The following is a 17,403-nucleotide window of genomic DNA, read 5'->3' as shown; positions in this document are numbered from 1 at the left end:
CCTTTCCCCTTCCCACTCCATGGGGCCTGGGAGGGAGAGGGGACCAGAATACTTCTTTACTTTCCCCAGACTTGGGCCACAGACACAGAACAGGAGCCTGAGGGACTGTGAATGGCGTTTATTAATGATGACAGGTGAGGCAGGGTCTTGTGGAGCATGCTCTGTAGGTCACACACTAGAGCCATAAGGCAAGAGTAGCTGGGTAGACAGGGCCTCTAAGGGCTGTCCATTGTGTCCTATGTCTCCCCATCTAACCCTAACCTAACAAGCGGCAGCTATGAGTCAGGGAACAAAGTAGATCCCGTATCTCCCAGGAGGCATGAGGGACAAGAACAGAAATGACAGGATGCAAGGGCAAAAGAATAAGAAAGGCAAGGAGGCCCCCAAAGCCGTTCCACAAGTTCTCTGCTACACATGCCCTCCTTCCCCAAACCCCCAATCTGGGTTGGCTCCTGTCTGCCATTTGGCTTGACCATGCTCCTGGTCCCTGGTCCTATCAGATGTTAAGCTTCCTGGCAGGGTGAGGAGAGCCCTGTTCTCCAAGAGCTTCAGCTGTGAGATTGTTCTCTGGCCCCAGCCTAGCCAGCCTGCCGCTCCGTTCTTGTACGTGGATGCCCCACCCCAGCTGATGGATGGGCATGCCACCCTGGTGGGCTCTGATTGTCTCATTCCCAATGTGTGGCAGTGAGGTGAGTGGAAGCCCTTGGACCCCAAAGCACAATCCCTGAGTCCCTTGACTCTTAGTACTTGTGCCTGCTCAGGGACCTTGTTCTTCCTCATGCCATGCTGCCCACACCCCTACCCTCTTGTCACTTTGAGGGGGCATCCCTTCCCTGAGTCTGATGGGAAGGCCCCTGCTAAGGGGATCCTGGCCTGAGGGCACTGCCCAGTGGGGCAGCTTCTTGTGCAGGAGGAGGAAGGTGCCAGGGGTGCAGAACACACAGCTAGTACCTGGAATGGGAGCCTAAGGGGAGGTCACTGCCCAGGAGGTGAGGGGGCCCCCTGCTTCTCCCAGAACCTTGGGACCACAGGCAGCCCTGAAGCTGGGGCTGGGCACGGGGTTGTGGGGGCTGAGCCTAGTGCCAGCCTAATGCCAGTCTAACTCCACCCTGCCTGAAGTGGGTCCCCCAGCCAGCTGTGCCTGTGCCTGCCAGGGTAGGGCAGCGGGAGGCTGTCAGTAGCTGTCCTTGGGCCAAGGCCGGTTGCGTTGCCAGTTCCGGTCATTGTGGTTGTGCTCCGAGTCCTGGGCTAGGAGCCGGTCTTGGGGGTCATGCCCATTAGCACTGGGCAGCCCCGAGGTGTGTTGGCGGTGAGGCTGGTACAGGTCCTGGTAGGCATCTGCATAGTCCTCCTCCAGGTGGCGGGAGCTACGCTGTGAAGATCCTGTCCAGGCTTGGCGGGAGCTTTCGCTGGCCTCATCCGAGGGCATCAAGCTGTCCCGCTCGAGGGGTGAGTGCTCCTCGCCACGCTCTCCCAGCAGCTGCTGGTTCTGGGGGCCACACAACAGCTCTCAGTGAGGCAGCAAAGACCTCACCTTGGCCTCGGGTTGGGTGAGGGATTCCTCCCCCCACAATTTGCAATTCCCCAGTACAGGAGATAGTGCAAGGAGGAAACACGCTGGAGCAGTCTTCCTCTTGAGACATAGGAAATTGGAGCTTTGGCTCCCACAAAATTCAGGCTGTTCCTTCAAGGCAAACTGGGAGAAGGGTTTGGAGATTGGATTTCTCTTGACCTCTAGAAAACTAATCTCTGACAGCCCATCTCTGTCATCAGGAAGCTCCTTCGCCCATCTGCACTAGCTCTGTACAGCACAGCTGAGTTCTATCCTTTGGCCTTCGGAACTGCAGGCCAAGGATGCTCTCGGCAGGGGGTGCAGTGCTTTGGCTGGCTTAGCTTGAGCATCTGTGCCCACTGGAAATGGTTACCTGAAGTCCAGGGATGGCACTGGGAGGGCCCAGAAGTCCAGGGCCAGGGGCTGGGTGGTGGGTGGCCCTCCAGTACACCTCTAGGTACTCAGCCAGGTGCTCACAGGCATCCTCCAACTGGTTCTCATCCAGAATCACATCAAATGATTCCTGCAGAGGGAGGGCGAAGGGGGAATGTTGGCTTCCTCTCAGCAGTAGCCCACCCCCGCATCTCTATCACTGCCACAGCCCTGGAAGAGTGGGCACAGGAGTAGCTGACCGGGCACTCACTGGCGGGCACTGAACCAGCTTGTCATATGCCATCATCTGTACAGTCAGGTGCTTCATCTGTGACTTCCCCCGGGAGCGGATGAGACGCTGGAGTACCTGAGGGGGAAGGGCAGAGCTAGGCCTGGAGTCTCTCAGGGCCCTGGGCAGAGCTGGGCTTGGAAAGAACTGGGCATGTTCCCCACTGGTGACATGGCATCAGTTGCAGGGAAGGATGACTCAGAATTCTGGTGTTAAGGGAAGCAGGAAAAGGGAACTCAGTGCCCCAGGCAGGAACCAAGCAGAGTCATGCCACATTCTAGGGGGCAGCCCTGTGGGCCGCCATGACCCCAGCTGACTTACCTTTGGTGAGGACACTTTGACAAAGACGATGATGGGGGCCAGAGAGGTCTTGGCCAGCTGTGCTGGGTGGTTGATGGTGTCAGCATCCAATACTACTAGCTGCAGGGATTTGGCCAGCTCAAATATGCGCTCGATCTCACTCTGTACTTCAGCTATGGAAGGAGGGAGCACAGAGCTCACCAAGGCTCTGCCCACTGCTTACTCCAGCAGGGCTTTGAGGGCTTTTGTGGATGGGAAGGAATTGGAGGAAAAGGGTATTCATCAAGGCTGGGCAGGCAGAGGAATGGAAAATTGAGGAGAATGTGGTGGGTTCTTGCTGATCCTGAGGCAGGTAGAAAGTTGGGCAGAAAGACAAGGAGCTGGGGATGAGAAAAGGGAGGGGGAAAGTTCTCACAAGCACTCAGGTGGGCAGAAAAGCAGGCGATGGGGACGTCTCACCAATGCTGGAGCGGGCAGAGGAACGCTCAATGATGGTCCTCTTGCCAGGATTGTTGAGCACAGATCGCTTTGCCAGAGAGAGGTCAGCTGTGACTCGGGTGATGGAGATCCTGGGGTGGGGTGGAGAATCCCAGCTTGCTGCCACACCTAAAGCCTAGGCCTCTCCTTCCCAGCTCCCGCTAGCTCTCCCTTTAGGGAAGACTCGCTACGGGCATCTGAAAGTAGGCCATGATCTTCTCCTTGGTTCTCGGGCCACCCCAGGCCAGGGCAGCTTACCTGCCATCAAACCTATGTTTGAGGAAGTCGAAGAGAGCCTTCTGCATCATGTCTGTGACCTAAGGGGGAGGGCATGGAACTGACGGAGGGCCCTTTTGGAGAGGGGCGGTATCCCCATGCATGGCTCCAGAGTCCACCCCCTCCACACACAAACCCTCGAGGGAGAACACTCCTTTCCACTGTCCCTGGGGCCTTCCTGTGGCAGGCTTGGTAGAGGTGACTGTTTGGGGTCAGGGATCTCCTCTCACCTCATAACCTTTCAGAGAGGGTCCCACCAGCACCACAGGCCGCATGGAGGGCACCACATCGTACGGGGGAACATGTTCTGCCTGCAGAATGGACATAAGGTCAGACAAAACCTTATGGTGCCTGCCTTATGCCCAGTTGGTGTGGGGACAGCTTCAGAAGTTCCAGGCTCCCTCCCCTCTCTGTTCTGCACCTCCAACAATGACTGCCCAGAAAACTGTTCCCAGAGCCATAAGCCATAAGCCCCCCAGCCCAGGTTCCTTCCTTGACTCACCTGCTTTTGCTTCTGCTTGGCTTTTTGGAAAAGGAAATAAAAGATTAACATTGGTGACGGGGGAAAAGTCCCTGGGGGTGTTGGATCCCCTTCCCCAGGGCAGACACTGGGCTTCTCCCACCCCTTTTGATCTCTCACCAGCCCCTTCCCACACAGTTCACCTGGGCAGAGTCCCCTCTTTCCCTAGTTACCCACCTACCCAAGATGGGTGGGCTTGGGGGAGGCTACCTAGAGATGGAGGAGGGGAGCGTCGGTTGCCAATGTCACTCAGGCTGGAAGGGTTCCCAGATCTCCTGAAAGAAGAAAGGGAGGTTAGAGAGAGAGAATGTGTATGTGTATGTCCTGTGCATTATTTAATAGCTGTACACATTTCCATACACTTTCTCTAGCGAGAGAAGTGTACTGCAGTATGTGCATTTGTGTGCCTGTGCTTGTGTGTTTGTGCGTAGAGCTGGGCATGTGAGTGTAATGAGGGGAATGCGTGTGTGTGTGTGTGTGTGTGTGTGTGTGGTGACGTGTACTGTGGGTAAAGTGCACGTTTGGTGGGGGGTGTTTACTGTCCTCACCTGGCCTTCTGCTCCTGTTTCAGCCGGATGCTCTCCAGGCGCTGGGGGCTGGGGATAAAGGCGATGTCCCCACCCTCTTTCACTAGCCGCCCGATCCACCAGTCATTGCTGTATTTCTGGGGGTGGTGGAACAGGAAGGGGTGGTGAGAGGAGCTGCCACAGTCCTGGCTCTCCAGTGTGAAGGAGCCAAGGAGGTGTTCAGTGAGCTGGTCTGAGGAGGAGGACAGCACAAGGGGCAGTGGGCAGGAGAAGGTGCCAGAGGGAAGAGCAGCCAGGTCCCCAGCCACCCAGGATCTCAGAGTAAGGCAGCACTGCGGTCACGGGGGACCTGAGAGGCAGCTAATCTGACCGCTTGCTTTACAGATAAGGAGACTGAGGCCCAAGCCAGGTCTCGCAGAGGTGGAGACCCAGGGGATCAGGTCTTAGACATGAGGGGTGTGCAGGTGTGTGCTAAGGATAAGATTTGAGGAGTTTGAGGACTTTTCTTTTTTTTTTTTAGACAGAGTCTCACTCTGTTTCCCAGGCTAGAGTGACTGCTGTGGTGTCAGCCTAGCTCACAGCAACCTCAAACTTCTGGGCTTAAGCCATCCTACCGCCTCAGCCTCCCAAGTAGCTGGGACTACGGGCATGTGCCACCATGCCCGGCTAATGTTTTCTATATATATTTTTAGATGGCCAGATAATTTCTTTCTATTTTTAGTAGAGACGGGGTCTCGCTCTTGGTCAGGCTGGTCTCGAACTCCTGGCCTCTAGCGATCCACCCGCCTCGGCCTCCCAGAGTGCTAGGATTACAGGTGTGAGCCACCGCGCCGGCGAGGACTTTTTATTTATAGACTGAGGACTGAAGTAAGAGGCACTGGGATCTGGGGCAGAAGCAAGGAAATTAGGAGGTAGAGGCTTCTGGGAGGAAGGGGGTCGATCACCTCTTTAATGTGCAGAAAATCTTTGGCCTCAAAGTTGACTCCAGAGCCCTGGACTGGGCACTCCTCATCCAGTACGCCGCAGTAGCTGACATTGGTCCTCACCGCAAATGCCACAGGTTTGTGCTGGAGAATTTGGGCATCAAGTGCAAGTGAGAGGAGCCTCAGAGCACTCCTTCCCAGCTTCCATGCCCCATCAGCCACCGCCCCCAGTGGAAGAGCTTGGGGTGGGCCATTGCCACTGCCCGTCACACGCACACTCTTTCACACTCAAGCACATCCTGCCTGATGGCCTCTTGATACTTAGGATCGAGTGTAGGTTTCCACCCAGCCTGGCCTCCTGTCTTGCCCCATGCCCAGAAGCTATACCTTGGCCCTTTCGAGCTGCTGCTGAGCCTGGCTCTCCACTTCACGCCGGGCACTCTCCCGGTCCTCCTCCAGGGAGACGTCTGAGTCCAGAGATGGGCGGCTGGTGTAGGAGTCGGCTGAACCCTGGGATGGGAGAGAGGCTGTGACCCCTGGGCTCAGGCACGAAGGACACCATAGGGACACCCTCCCTCCTAGCCTCAGAGTGGTGCCTCTACTACCCCTGGCCTCTCCATCTCCTAGGGGGTGGCTGGGTGAATCCCTGTGGTCCCTCCTATCCCCTGAGAAGGGCCCAGTGCCTCTGAGGCTGCAGGAAAGTTGGCCCAATCCCTGTGTGCAAAGATTTGGGCCCCTCCTCCCTCAAGCCTATTAATACTGAAGCTTTGAATAGAGCTTTCACTTCTCTTTCCCCTCTTTTCTCCCTCTACCATGTCCTGTGAGGCAGAGGGAAGGGAGATGTACTGAAGATGATATATTAGAGATGATTCTTAATCCAGGAGCCCCAGCCCTCTTGTTCACACCAGCCTACAAAGCAGCCTGGACATTATCCCTTTAAGATGCCTGGCAGGAGCACAGCCAGTCGACAACAGTCAAGAGATGCTGGTTGGCACAGCACTGGTCCTGAGCGTCAGGATCTCGCCATCTGCCCCCTTGGATCCCACCTTCCCTGCTCCAGCGGGCTTGGAAGGCTCCCAAATGGTGAGTCCCTACCCATCCAAGGTGAAGAGGAGGGTGCAGAGCTGCCAACTCCTGGAAGTTACCTCCCCTTTATGCTCCCCACCCCCCACTTTCTTTGCTTCCACACCTGCTGGGGCAAACTGCCAGGTGTGGGCAGCAAACAAGACAGACTGAGAGAGCAACACAAAGCTATCTCCCTGGGCACCGGTGACGCTGGGCCACGCCCACCACTTGGCCTACATCTCCCCACCCCTTTCCCAGGCCCAGGGGGATAGCAGGCCCTGGAGGAAGGCCACGCTGGTGCCAGGCAACTCAGCCAAGAGCAGACCCTGGGGATGTGGGGAAGGGGCCTTTGGTAATGTGAGCAAGGAGAGTCTGAGTCCTGCCCCTAGGAAGGGTCTTTTGGAGGTGCATTTGGAGGGTGGCAGAGCTCACCTTCAAGGCCATGAGGCAGATGTACAAATGAGTGAGGGAAGCTGGACTTTGAAACAAGAGACTGGGAGTTAGGATGTCTGGGTTTTGCCTCCAGTCTAGGGAAAAGGGAATCTTTTGTTTTCTGCCTCAGTTTCCCCTTTTTGTAGGTAGAAGCCTGAAGTAATGCTTCCCTCAATTCTGAGGTGCCAGTGGCAGGGAGAAGGTACAAGCCTAGATAAGGGGTTCACACAGGAGTGTGTAGGAGAGTAAGAGTGAGCGAGAGAGAGAATGTGTGTGTGTGTGTAAGGGAAGGGGATTTAGAATGTCCTCAGGCTGAGGAACAGTTGGTCCCTCAAGCCCACTGTGCATGACCACCTACAGAAGGCAGCAAAGGCCAGAATCTCAGAGGAGAAGGCAAAAATCACACACCTGCTGTCCACCCCACCCTCTGCCCCACCTCTGCCTTGGCCCTAGAGCCCAAGCCAGATAGTGTCCATGGTAGACCAGTGGCACGAAGACAACACAAGGAGGAAAGGTCTTTTATTTTACAGAACAGGAGAGCCTGCCTGCTGTTCCCCATCTCTCCTGAGAACAAATAAGGCTGGCTTGGCAGCGGGATAAAGAGAGGCTGAGCCCCGGAAAGAACCTCTGCATGGGGTGAAGGACTTCCCCAGGGGTCTTAGGACACAAGACATACCTCTGTGGGATATGGCTGTCTGAAGTAGATAGGGGACAACAGGCTGGGTGGCAGGAGGCAAGGCAGGAGGACCACTCACTCTGGTACAGATAACCTCCCAAATGGCTAGCACTGTGTTGGGAGGCGAGGCTGATCTTTACTCCCTGCTCTTCAGGGGCTCAGCCTAATTTAGTAATCTTCATGTCTCTGCCTGGGGCATCCGGGCTACCTGGACTCCCACTCTAAGATGGAATGCTAGGATCTCTCCCTAAATATTTAATGAATTGTGCTCAGAATGGAATCCCCTCTCCATTACTCCCAAGTCCTCAGAGCTCACCCATCCCTCATGCTCTGGTATTACTTGGGGAGGCCAAGGTTGCCCTGCCAAGCATATTCTGGGGTCTCACCTTTCCCACCCCCTGCTATGCTAAAATAGCCATAGTCTTAGAACTTTGGAGCTGCCAGAAGTTGGCACAGTGCCCTGGTGGTGCCCCCCTTGCCTGGTGAGTGTGTGGGCAGGCTGCAGCTCCTCTCTTGCCTGGCACGGGGGAAGGAGAGGAGGGAGATGAGCAGGGTGGATTTATTTAGAGCCTGATTTCCCTCCTACTGCTTCAGAGGGGGCCTCAGGGAGAGCAAGGAGCCAGGCAAGAGAAAGGGAAGTGGGGGAGGGTGATTCAGGAGCCAGAGAGGGATGGGGAGGGAGCAATGGGTCAGCAGGCTGCCCTCCAGCACCATCCACACATCAGTCTTCTCCTTGCAACAGTGCTTGCCTTCCCGCTAGGGATGGGAAGGACCTCCTAGGGCCCTCCAGCCCCACAGAGAGGTTTGTTCTCAAGCTCACCTTGGCACCCTGGGCTATGCCAGCTGTCCCTTCAACTGTCAGAAAGAGGTGTCCAGTAGAGCCTTGAAAATCATCTGCTCTAGCTGCAGTGTAATTAGCCTCAGAGGCCCCATGGAGAATCAGGCCCAGAGGGAGCCCAGTCCCAGAAAAGGACTGACAGCTGCCTGTCCCGAGCGCTAGCACTCATCCATCTTGGGCCTGGCAGCAAGAGCTGGGAGAAAACTTGAACATATTCCCCTTTCAGACCCAGGGGTGCTCTACCCTCCCACCTATCTGGGACCCCTTCCAAGCCATCTAGTGGTCCTCTCCGAAGAGGGCCTTCTTGCAGGATGTTTGAGGGAAGGTTGGCAGCTCCAAGGGGCTGAGAAGCTGCTCCCTATTCTTGCCCCATCTTTCCAGGCACTCTCCCTGCTCTCTGAGCTCCGGGAATCACTGTCTAATGAGCTGATTTGTCTCAGTGGGTCAGGAGATAAAAGCAAAGAGGAGAATTAAATATTTATCGGTTGCCTGGTTCTCTGAGCAAAGAGCTTCCTCTCCATCCCCAGGCCCTCAGCTCCTCTGGCCTCACCTCCAGGCCCTGCATGCTGAGCAGGAGCCAGGATGCTGCTCAGAAGAAGCCTCAGCAGGGGCTGTGGAATGGCCGAGGCTCAGTCAGCTGGCCCACCCATGTGCTGCCAGGTGCCCGGACCTCAGCCCGGGAGAGACTGGGCAGGAGGAAGGCTGAAGAGATAAGGCAACGCAGAGATGGAGGTCGGAAGGGAAAAATGGGGCTCCTCAAGTTTTATGATCCCTCTGTCTGAAGAGGCTGATACCCGGCTCAGCTCTCTGATGTTCTCCCAGCTCCCTAATTTGTCATTTGCTTGAGGCACAGGAGGTCTGGAATGTCCCCTCCCCAAGAGCCCAAGCTTCTCTCTAGCTCTTGTGTTCAGACTCCATAAATCCAGAACCTAGAACTCCAGACGTTGCGTGTTCCCTCTCCAAAGCCTCTGTGCCCTCAGCCTCCAGCCCTTTCTCCCTCTACCCCCTCTGTCCTGGGCTTTGGAGCCACCTGCTCGAGCCCTTCCCCTACACTGCCCCCTCTGTACACACACCCAGTGCCCCCGGTCTAGGTCTGGGGCACTGGGGAGCCCTTGGCATGAAAATCCATCTCCCACGTTCCTAGAGCGCCCCCCTACACGCCCTGCCCCGCCACTGAAGCGTTTTTCAAAGTCCTGAACTGGGGGAAGGGTTGAAGGGAGAGGAGATGTCACCCCAACTTCCCCGCCCCCACCCGCACCGTGAGCACTCACCGCCTCCGAGTCCTCAAACCCGGGCACGTAGGAGTCGTCATACATGGGGGAGTCCGGGTGGGGGGAAGCGAGCGGCGCCGGGGGCGGGAGCGGCCCGGAGGCAGGGGCGAGGACAGCGGGCCGCGCCCGGAGATGCCACCGAGCCCCGCAGCCCTGCGGGCGGCGGCGGAGAGCGAGGGAGCGCGAAGGAGGGAGCGAGCCGCGAAGACCAGCTGCTCCGAGCTCAAATCACCGCTCCCCCCACCCCACCCCCCGAACCCAGCCGGTCCCACCCCGAGCGCGGCTGAGGAATCTGGCGCCGGCTCCTACAACAATAGTGCCCGCCCACCTGACCCCCTCCCCGGAGAAGGCGGGGGCGCGGGCCGCCGGGGAGCCCGGGACTGGGCCGGGAGAGGGTAGCAGACCCGAGCTGGGTAGAAGGTGGGTGCCCGAGCACCTACGGGGCAGGGGCGGCGGGGAGGAAGGGGCGGAGAGGCTGCGGGCGGGGCGGATCCAGGCAGGGAGGAGGCGGAGCGAGGAGAGATGCGGAGACAGAGACGCTCCGCAACCCAGGAACTACTCCGCCGGGAAACAAAGGGCTGCTGCGGGGGAGGGGAGCGGAGGGGGTGCGGGGACCCGGAGGGAGACGCGACTCGAGCGGAGGAAGGAGAGGGCGCAGGGAGAGAGAGGAAGGAGAGAGAGGCAGAGGGAGGAAGAGGGAGACTGGAAAATGGGGAGACTGAGGAAGACAGAAGAGCGGGGGCGGGGGACGGGCGGCCGACGCGGAAGGGGTCCCAGGTGAGAGCATGGTGTGTCCGGGCCCTTGCGTCCAGGAGCCTCCAGAAGCAAACCTCGTCATGGTACTGGGGAGGAATGGGTTTGGAGACCCCAGGCCGATACCATGAAGACAGTCTCTGCCCCAACAGGTGCCCGCCCCGCTCAGCACTGGGACGTTGCAGCAAAGAACGGCGTTGCCCAACCCTTGAGAAGGGGGAAGTTTCGGTGAGCTGGATAGGCCTCCCCACACCTGTTGCGCGGGCAGATTTCTTCCTAGCCCCGCCAGGTTGGGGGTTCCCTTCCTCACTTCCCTGCCAAGGATTGTGCCAGACATTGCCAAGGCATCCATGGGAACGGGGGCAGAAAGGGGCTGTTTTCGATGAGCCTAAAGGGAGTGGGAAAAAACCATAGGGTGGGGGCCGGGGGATAGTTTGGGTGGGACAGAGGACGAGATCCTGGCTACACTGGGGTCGGGAGGGGGAAAGGGCAGGTCTCCCCAGAGTCACTAGTGTAAGGCCAGATTCCTCCCTTCACACCCCGCAATCAGAAGGACGGGGGCAGGGGCAGTATATACTTGATTTAGCCTTGGTTCCACTTTGCCTCACTCAGTCTCCTTCAAAGGCACACTGAGATTTGAGGTAAGAGACTGAGCAGAAGCCCTCATCTTCAGCATACTTCCCCAAAGATCCGCCCATTTGAGCTCCCTCCTTTTCTCATCTCCCTAGCAAAATTATTCCTTTGAATTCTGACTGCCTACCTGGGGCCCTAGAGGGAATGTGAGATTAAACAGGGTATACTGGGAGGCCTCCTAGTGTCTCTGCTCTTGTCCCTGAGGTCCATTCTTTCCCATTCCCAGTTTCTCATACCAGGAGGGTGAGTTCAGTAGTTTGCTCATCTCTTTACCGTCCTGGGATAGAGGAGAATCCCAGAAAACCAAAACTCTGACATGGTTTAACGAGATCTGTGATAGAAGGCACTGCGCACGGGAGAGAGATCACCCAAACCAACTGGCTTCTCACCCATGTCACTTGTTTGTGTTCCCTTGGTAAGAAGAAAATAGAGAAGGGGACTCAAGACTGTCTTTCCTCTGTCTACTCCTCTGGATGGCTCAGTGCAGCCCAGCTGCTCATCTTCCTCGTGTTGGATTTAAGAACAACTTTGTTGGAGCCCCTATGTCTGCGGGGACCAGTCACTACTGGGGGTGGAAATCAGCTTTCACAGTTCCTTCTCCTGAGTCCAGCACCACTGGGGGATTGATTATATATTGGATTCTTCTATACTGGCAGCTACCAGACACTGTCTTCTCACTTTTGTACCCTCTCCCAGGTCCTCAGTATTCCTCTGTCTCCTCCTTTTTTATTCTGTCTCTTCAATTCCTTCTGTCTTCTAGAGGGCGGAGAGGGGGTGAAAGAATAAGACCCTCAAGATGCTCTTTTGGGAGATGGTTCTAATGAAGAAAGCAGCTACTGAGGCAGCTGCTTCTCTCCCCATCTCTGAATCTACCCTCCTGGGCTCTCCTTTTGGGACTCTCCCCACCCACAGTGGGTCCTGGAGATTGTAGGTGATAGTGGATCTGCCATCAGCAGCACTGCTTCCTCGCACACCTTGTTGTCCTCTCCCCATCTGGGACAATGGTGTATAAGTCTGCTCCTGAGGCACGAGTAGCCATGCCAACCACCCCCAGGAGATGGGTTCAAGTTCCGCATACCTGGGCCTATCCCCAGGGCCTTGCTGGAACTTCAGAGCCTCCCTTCCTCTCCCCTTATCTCTGGGTTGCTACCCAATGCCCCTTTCCATTCTTGTTTTACCCACACCCATCCACCCTAGTTCTCATTGCCACCCTAGTGACTTCCTGTCCTGTAACAAGACATGTGCCTGTCAGTGTCCATGTTGTCCCAACCTCTTTTCCTTTCCATGGCTTAGCACGAAGGCAGAGAGCTGAGGGCAAGAAAGGATTAGAGGAGAAGACTCCTCCTGCTGATTCTTTCTAGGAGAGAGTTGTTAGACAGGCAGCTGGCAGGTACCCAAGATATGGAAGCAAGACATAAGAGGAAAAGCCTGAATAATCAGGTTTGGGAGTTGGAGTTCTTGGGAGCCTTCTGAATACATTCTAGCTTTTCCTGTAAGTGCACCAGGAAGCTGGGCAGATCCTAATCCCTGGGCATTGAATGGGGAAACTGAGGCAGGAGCTAGGCTTTCTGGGAAGTCTTAAAGCCTCCCTCTTTTCCCCCAGCAGTCTTTAAGATCTGGACCAGTTGGAAGCCCCTAGCATTCTAGCTACTAGGCTATCCCCAGGGAATTCGGGGACGGGAACCGGAGAAGCTTGGCAGAGCCCTTCTCATCTAGCCCCTTTCCTGACTCCCCAGGCGTCCTCCGCTCCCATCCCAGTCCCAATACTTGGAAGCTGCCAGCTCTGGCCGCTCCCTTCTCTCTTACCCGGTTGCTCTGGTTTCCCTCCCTCCCCTTAGCTGCAGTCTCCCCCAAATGCGGGCCCTCTTCCTAGCTCGGAGCGGGCTCTCCTCCCGCCCACTGGGGAGCCCCCCACCTCCCCACCCCCGCGGTTACCTCGTTCAGCAGGAAGGTTGCACTGGAGTCAGAAAAAGACATAGACAGGCTAGCGGCCTCTCCCCCTCCCCCGGGCCAGGGGCTCCGAGGCGGGAGCACGACCCGGCCGCTGCTCTGCACACTGGCTCCCGCCTGCACGCCTGGCCTCGCCCCACGCCCGCCCGGCTCTGCCGCCAGCTCCCTTCCCTCTCCCCCGGTTACCTCCCCCTTTCCTCCTCCCTCCCTCCCTCTCCCTTCCTTTCTCGCCGCCTCTGTCAGTCTCTCTCGCTCTCCCTTCGCCTTTCAGTGCAGCCTTTCTCCACTTTCGCCTCTCCTCTGTGCGATCCCTGTTCTCTGTTTATGTGTGCCTCCCACTGTCCTTCCAATCCCCACCTCTCACCCTCCCCCGTATTCCCCTGCCCCTCCGCTGCTGCTTCAGCCTCTTCCCCAGAAAAGGTAGGGACTCGGGAGCTCCCTCCGCCACAGGCAGAAGGGCGGGAATAGCTCAAAGCAACACCTGAGCTCCGGGTGGACGGCTCTGCTCCCTGCCGGCCCTGCTCCGCGCGCCCGGCGCCCATCCTCCGGCGCCGGAGGAGGAAAGGCGCCGCGGTCCGGGTGGCGGCTTCGATCCCGACCTCAGCAGAGGAAGGGACCGAAAAGGAAGAATGCTCGTGTTCGGCCGACTTGGCCAAGCGTCAAGGAGCCCCCTCATCTGGGTTCTGGGAAAGCCACGTCCATCCACCCTCCCAGACCCAGACGCTGGACTCATGCGGGATCCATTTGGAGAGAGCCCAGCCCCGATGCGCCTCGCGCCGGGAAGTCTTTACTGTCACCCGGCTCCCAGGCTCTGGCGCCGCGGGTCTCAGCCCCGCGCAGGGGAAGGGCGAGGGGAAGCAAGGCGACTCCTTCCCGACCGGCTGCAGCGCCCCCTGGCCTCGCTGGCCAGGTGGCCGCACACGCCCTCCAGGTGGCGGCACCGCCTGGGGTCCAGTCCCTGGGCCGCAGGGGTCCGACCCTGCCAGCAGGAGGCGCTGCCCGGGCGGGAGCAAAGCGGGTGCAGCCCGGATCCAGACCCCGCCCAAGCCTAGGACGAACCCTTCTCCCTCTTTTTTCCGCAGGAACTGCAGTCCCATCTCCAGATCCCAGTAGGGGACCCCAGGCTGTACTCTATTTATCCCCAGCCCCATGGGGCTCCTTTGAGGTACCTGCGTCCCCCTGAACCCTAGACCATTCCTACCTCCATCCTGGTCTGGAGGGGCGACCCCGCTAAGCCGGGCAGCGTCCCAGCCGGACTGGGCAGCAAGGAGTACGGAGTCGCGGGACCGCTCCTCGGGTCAGTACCCCCTCCCGCCCCCTTCTGCGGGCACGTCAAACAGGACAAGCCCAAGTTCTGGCGGGGGAAGGGGGGAGCGGGGGTGTAGTCCCAGTTTGCTCTCTCCCTGCACCCTTCTGAGCGGACCAACCTCTCACTGGTCCCTCCACATCCCCTAACACCCCCAGGCGGGACCCATCTCTGGACCAAAGACGGCAGCTGGGCGGGGGGAGCGACGGACCCCCTCATGGAAATAGACACCCTGAGCCTGAATGACCCTGGTCCCCAACTTCCCCCCAGCACCAATTAGAACTCTCCTCTTTCAGATGGAGAGTGTTCTATCCTCCTTCCCGGCCCTTCTTTTAACCCACTTTCCCTGGACGTTCCTGGGACCCCTCCCCTCAATCCTTACATCCCCTGGGGATCTCAGGAGACTGTCCCTCCCTCCCGGCTCAGCTGACTCTCCACTTGCCCCCATTTCAAAGGGAGCTAAATTGGAGGAGAATGAATTCTTCTCTGTCCACCCCCAGCTCCTCTTTAGGCTGGGTTTCACCTGGAAAGAGCTTTGGGAAGGCACCTCCTCCCCTCCTCTGTGGTCTAGTCCCTACCGCCCACCCACCCGCAGGTTACTCAGCTCAACCATTCAGAAGGAGGTTGTGTGTGTGTGTGTGTGTGTGTGTGAGTGAAAAATGTGTGTGGAGGTTTTTTGTTTTGTTTTTGGTTTTTGGCTCTAATAGAGGGAGCGAAGCACATTGCCTTTCATTTGGCAATAAGACCTGGAGGGAGAGAGGCCTCCCCCTTTCTACCTACCCCCCTGCTGACCACGGCTAATGGACTAGCTCCTCTGGGCCTTGGGGCAGCTTAAGTTTCCATAGAAGGGCAGTGGGGGAGGAAATGCCAGCCCAGGCAAGCAATTGTCCCTGGCTTCCCCCTCCTTCTCTCCTTCCCTCCTTCCACTCTCTCTGCCTATAAACCTATAGCCTAGAAACCATCTCTCCACCTCCTTATTTATTTATTTATTTATTGAGACAGAATCTTGCTCTGTTGCCTGGGCTTGAGTGCCCTGGCATCACCCTAGCTCACTGCAACCTCTAACTCCTGGGCTCAAGTGATCCTCCTGCCTCAGCCTCCCAAGTAGCTGGGACTGCAGGCATGCACCACCATGCCTGGCTAACTTTTGCTATTTTTTTCTATTTTTAGTAGAGACGGGGGTCTCACTCTTGCTCAGGCTGGTCTTGAACTCCTGACCTCAAGCGATCCTCTTGCCTCAGCCTCCCACCCCCTGCCTCGGTGGCTCATACAAGTATTACTGACATGAGCCACCAAGCTGGCCATCCACCTCCTACTTTAAAATAGAAATATCAGGCCGGGCGCGGTGGCTCACGCCTGTAATCCTAGCTCTCTGGGAGGCCGAGGCGGGTGGATCGCTTGAGGTCAGGAGTTCGAGACCAGCCTGAGCAAGAGCAAGACCCCGTCTCTACTAAAAATAGAAAGAAATTATATGGACAACTAAAAATCTATATAGAAAAAATTAGCCGGGCATAGTGGCGCATGCCTGTAGTCCCAGCTACTCGGGAGGCTGAGGCAGGAGGATCGCTTAAGCCCAGGAGTCTGAGGTTGCTGTGAGCTAAGCTGACGCCACGGCACTCACTCTAGCCTGGGCAACAAAGTGAGACTCTGTCTCAACAAAAAAAAGAAAAAAAGAAAAAAAGAAATATCAGTTACTTTCCCCTGAGCCTATCAGAGGGAATCTGAGGTGCACAGGGGCAGTTCCATGCCCCTCACTTTTCCTCATTTCCGCCCCAGCTACTGGACCACATACCCCTTCTCAGCCTGCTAAGCAGAGAAGGTAGGAACCTCAGAGCTAGAGGCAGGAGCCAGGCCTCCAGGTCTGCAGAACTGCCCTCTCCCAGGCCCCTCCGCATGAGGTGGGTGACTGGCAGGATTATTCCTCTCTAGGACCTTCCCAGGACACACACCCTCTTCCTCCCAACTTGAGCTCCCTCAGGTCCCCCATCTCTGGCTCTGAGCAGGGCGCCCTGCTAAGAGGGGCCTCCAGCAGGAATACATTCCTGGAAGCCATGCCCTAGCTTGGCCCACTCATACTCTTGGCTCTAGCATACAGGCTCTCAGGGTTCCCAGGCAGCCTTTATCCCTTTTCCCTGCTCACCTTGCCCCCTAGACACACAGGTTGTCAGGACTCAGGATATTTGGCAGGGCCTCTGCTAGCCCTTTTGGCGAGCCTTTGTGGAGACGCAGCTCTGCACCAGGAGGTTATTGACCTAGGGCTGGATTTCAATCTCCACTTGCCTCCTCAGCAAGCTATAACCTACACAGCTGTGCTTAGTGGCACTGGCATTTGAAACTCTGTGCACCACGAGGACAGAGATCACCATGTCCATCCCTTTATATCTATTCTATCCAGACCATAAAAAGGCTCCTACCCCTCCTCTTCTGAGAAAATTCTGCAGAAGTAGCTTCCACAGGGATTCCCCATTGCCAACTCCAGATATTACTCTGGGGGAAGTTCCTCTGACATCAAACCTCAATCCCTCCTGCTGCAATCTCTGTCTTCTTTTTCTGGGCTCTACCTCTAGACTCATGGTGTTATTTGATGCTTCAAGGCACTTTCAAACTCCATTCCCTGACACAGCATTTGCTATAAATATGTCTGAAGAGTTTCTTGCTGACAGTGCCCAGCAAGATTGCACCCTCCTTCCTGCACCAGGCCTCTTGAGGGACTGGGGACATTGTGATTGCTCTGTGGATTGGGAATTCCTCCTGGCACCGGGGAAGAAGGGGAGGGTGAGAGGGCTGAGATGCTTGGCTTCGTGCTCTTGCTGCCCAGAATATGGCTCAGCCTGGCACATAGTAGGTGCTTGATATATGTTTATTTTAGTCTTAGATCTCAGTTTCCCCTCTGGGTTCATTGTGTGTGATAAGTGACTCCAATTCCACAGAATGGATTGGAGTGAAGAATGAGCCGGGGACACAAGTGGAACTCTAGGGCTGCCCCAGATGGAGGAAGGGGTATTGGTGGCAGGATCTCTAGGAAGGGAAGGGGCTGGCCTGGACTTCACCTTCTCTCCTTCACTAGAGGCAAAGAACTGCTCTTGCCAAACTCCTGACACTTTAAGACTCTGAATCACAGCACAGCCCAAGGGGTCAGTTCAAGTCCTTCCTACACTCCCACGCATTTACAAGATTTATAAACATCAGAGGTTAACCAGGGAAGCTGGGGCTGAAAAGAGATGGGGCGGGGGTGGGGATCCC

General features: G+C 56.9%; 1 protein-coding gene across 4 annotated transcripts; it reads right to left on the bottom strand.

Moving 5' to 3' along the window:
• Positions 1–103: 103 nt before the first annotated feature.
• Positions 104–14,128, bottom strand: CACNB3 (calcium voltage-gated channel auxiliary subunit beta 3). 4 transcript variants are annotated; one of them, XM_069491525.1, is made up of 13 exons: positions 14,056–14,128; positions 5,624–5,746; positions 5,258–5,380; positions 4,335–4,450; positions 3,997–4,061; positions 3,769–3,788; positions 3,497–3,577; positions 3,249–3,307; positions 2,973–3,082; positions 2,535–2,686; positions 2,196–2,291; positions 1,926–2,075; positions 104–1,489 (listed from the first exon to the last, which is right to left on the bottom strand). In XM_069491525.1, the coding sequence occupies exons 1-13, from the start codon at positions 14,059–14,061 to the stop codon at positions 1,175–1,177; spliced, it is 1,416 nt and encodes a 471-aa protein (XP_069347626.1). In that variant the 5' UTR covers positions 14,062–14,128; the 3' UTR covers positions 104–1,174. The 4 variants fall into 4 exon arrangements, with proteins under 4 accessions (XP_069347626.1, XP_069347625.1, XP_069347624.1 ...); XM_069491524.1 differs by lacking the exon at positions 14,056–14,128 and adding an exon at positions 12,840–12,994; XM_069491523.1 differs by lacking the exon at positions 14,056–14,128 and adding an exon at positions 9,519–9,985.
• Between the last annotated feature and the right edge of the window lie 3,275 nt (positions 14,129–17,403).

Source organism: Eulemur rufifrons, chromosome 16 (assembly GCF_041146395.1).
Source record: "Eulemur rufifrons isolate Redbay chromosome 16, OSU_ERuf_1, whole genome shotgun sequence".
NCBI lineage: Eukaryota > Metazoa > Chordata > Mammalia > Primates > Lemuridae > Eulemur > Eulemur rufifrons.
The sequence above is the reverse complement of the archived record's forward strand: the minus strand, read 5'-3'. Positions and strand labels throughout refer to the sequence as shown.

Excerpts from the sequence above, each read along its gene's own strand:
- CACNB3 (XM_069491523.1), bottom strand. The coding sequence starts at position 9,563 with ATGTATGACGACTCCTACGTGCCCGGGTTTGAGGACTCGGAGGCG. Across the intron at positions 5,381-5,623 it reads AGCAGCTCGAAAGGGCCAAG|CACAAACCTGTGGCATTTGC; the intron begins GTATAGCTTCTG and ends CAAATTCTCCAG. Across the intron at positions 2,292-2,534 it reads TCAAAGTGTCCTCACCAAAG|GTACTCCAGCGTCTCATCCG; the intron begins GTAAGTCAGCTG and ends CTTCCCCCTCAG.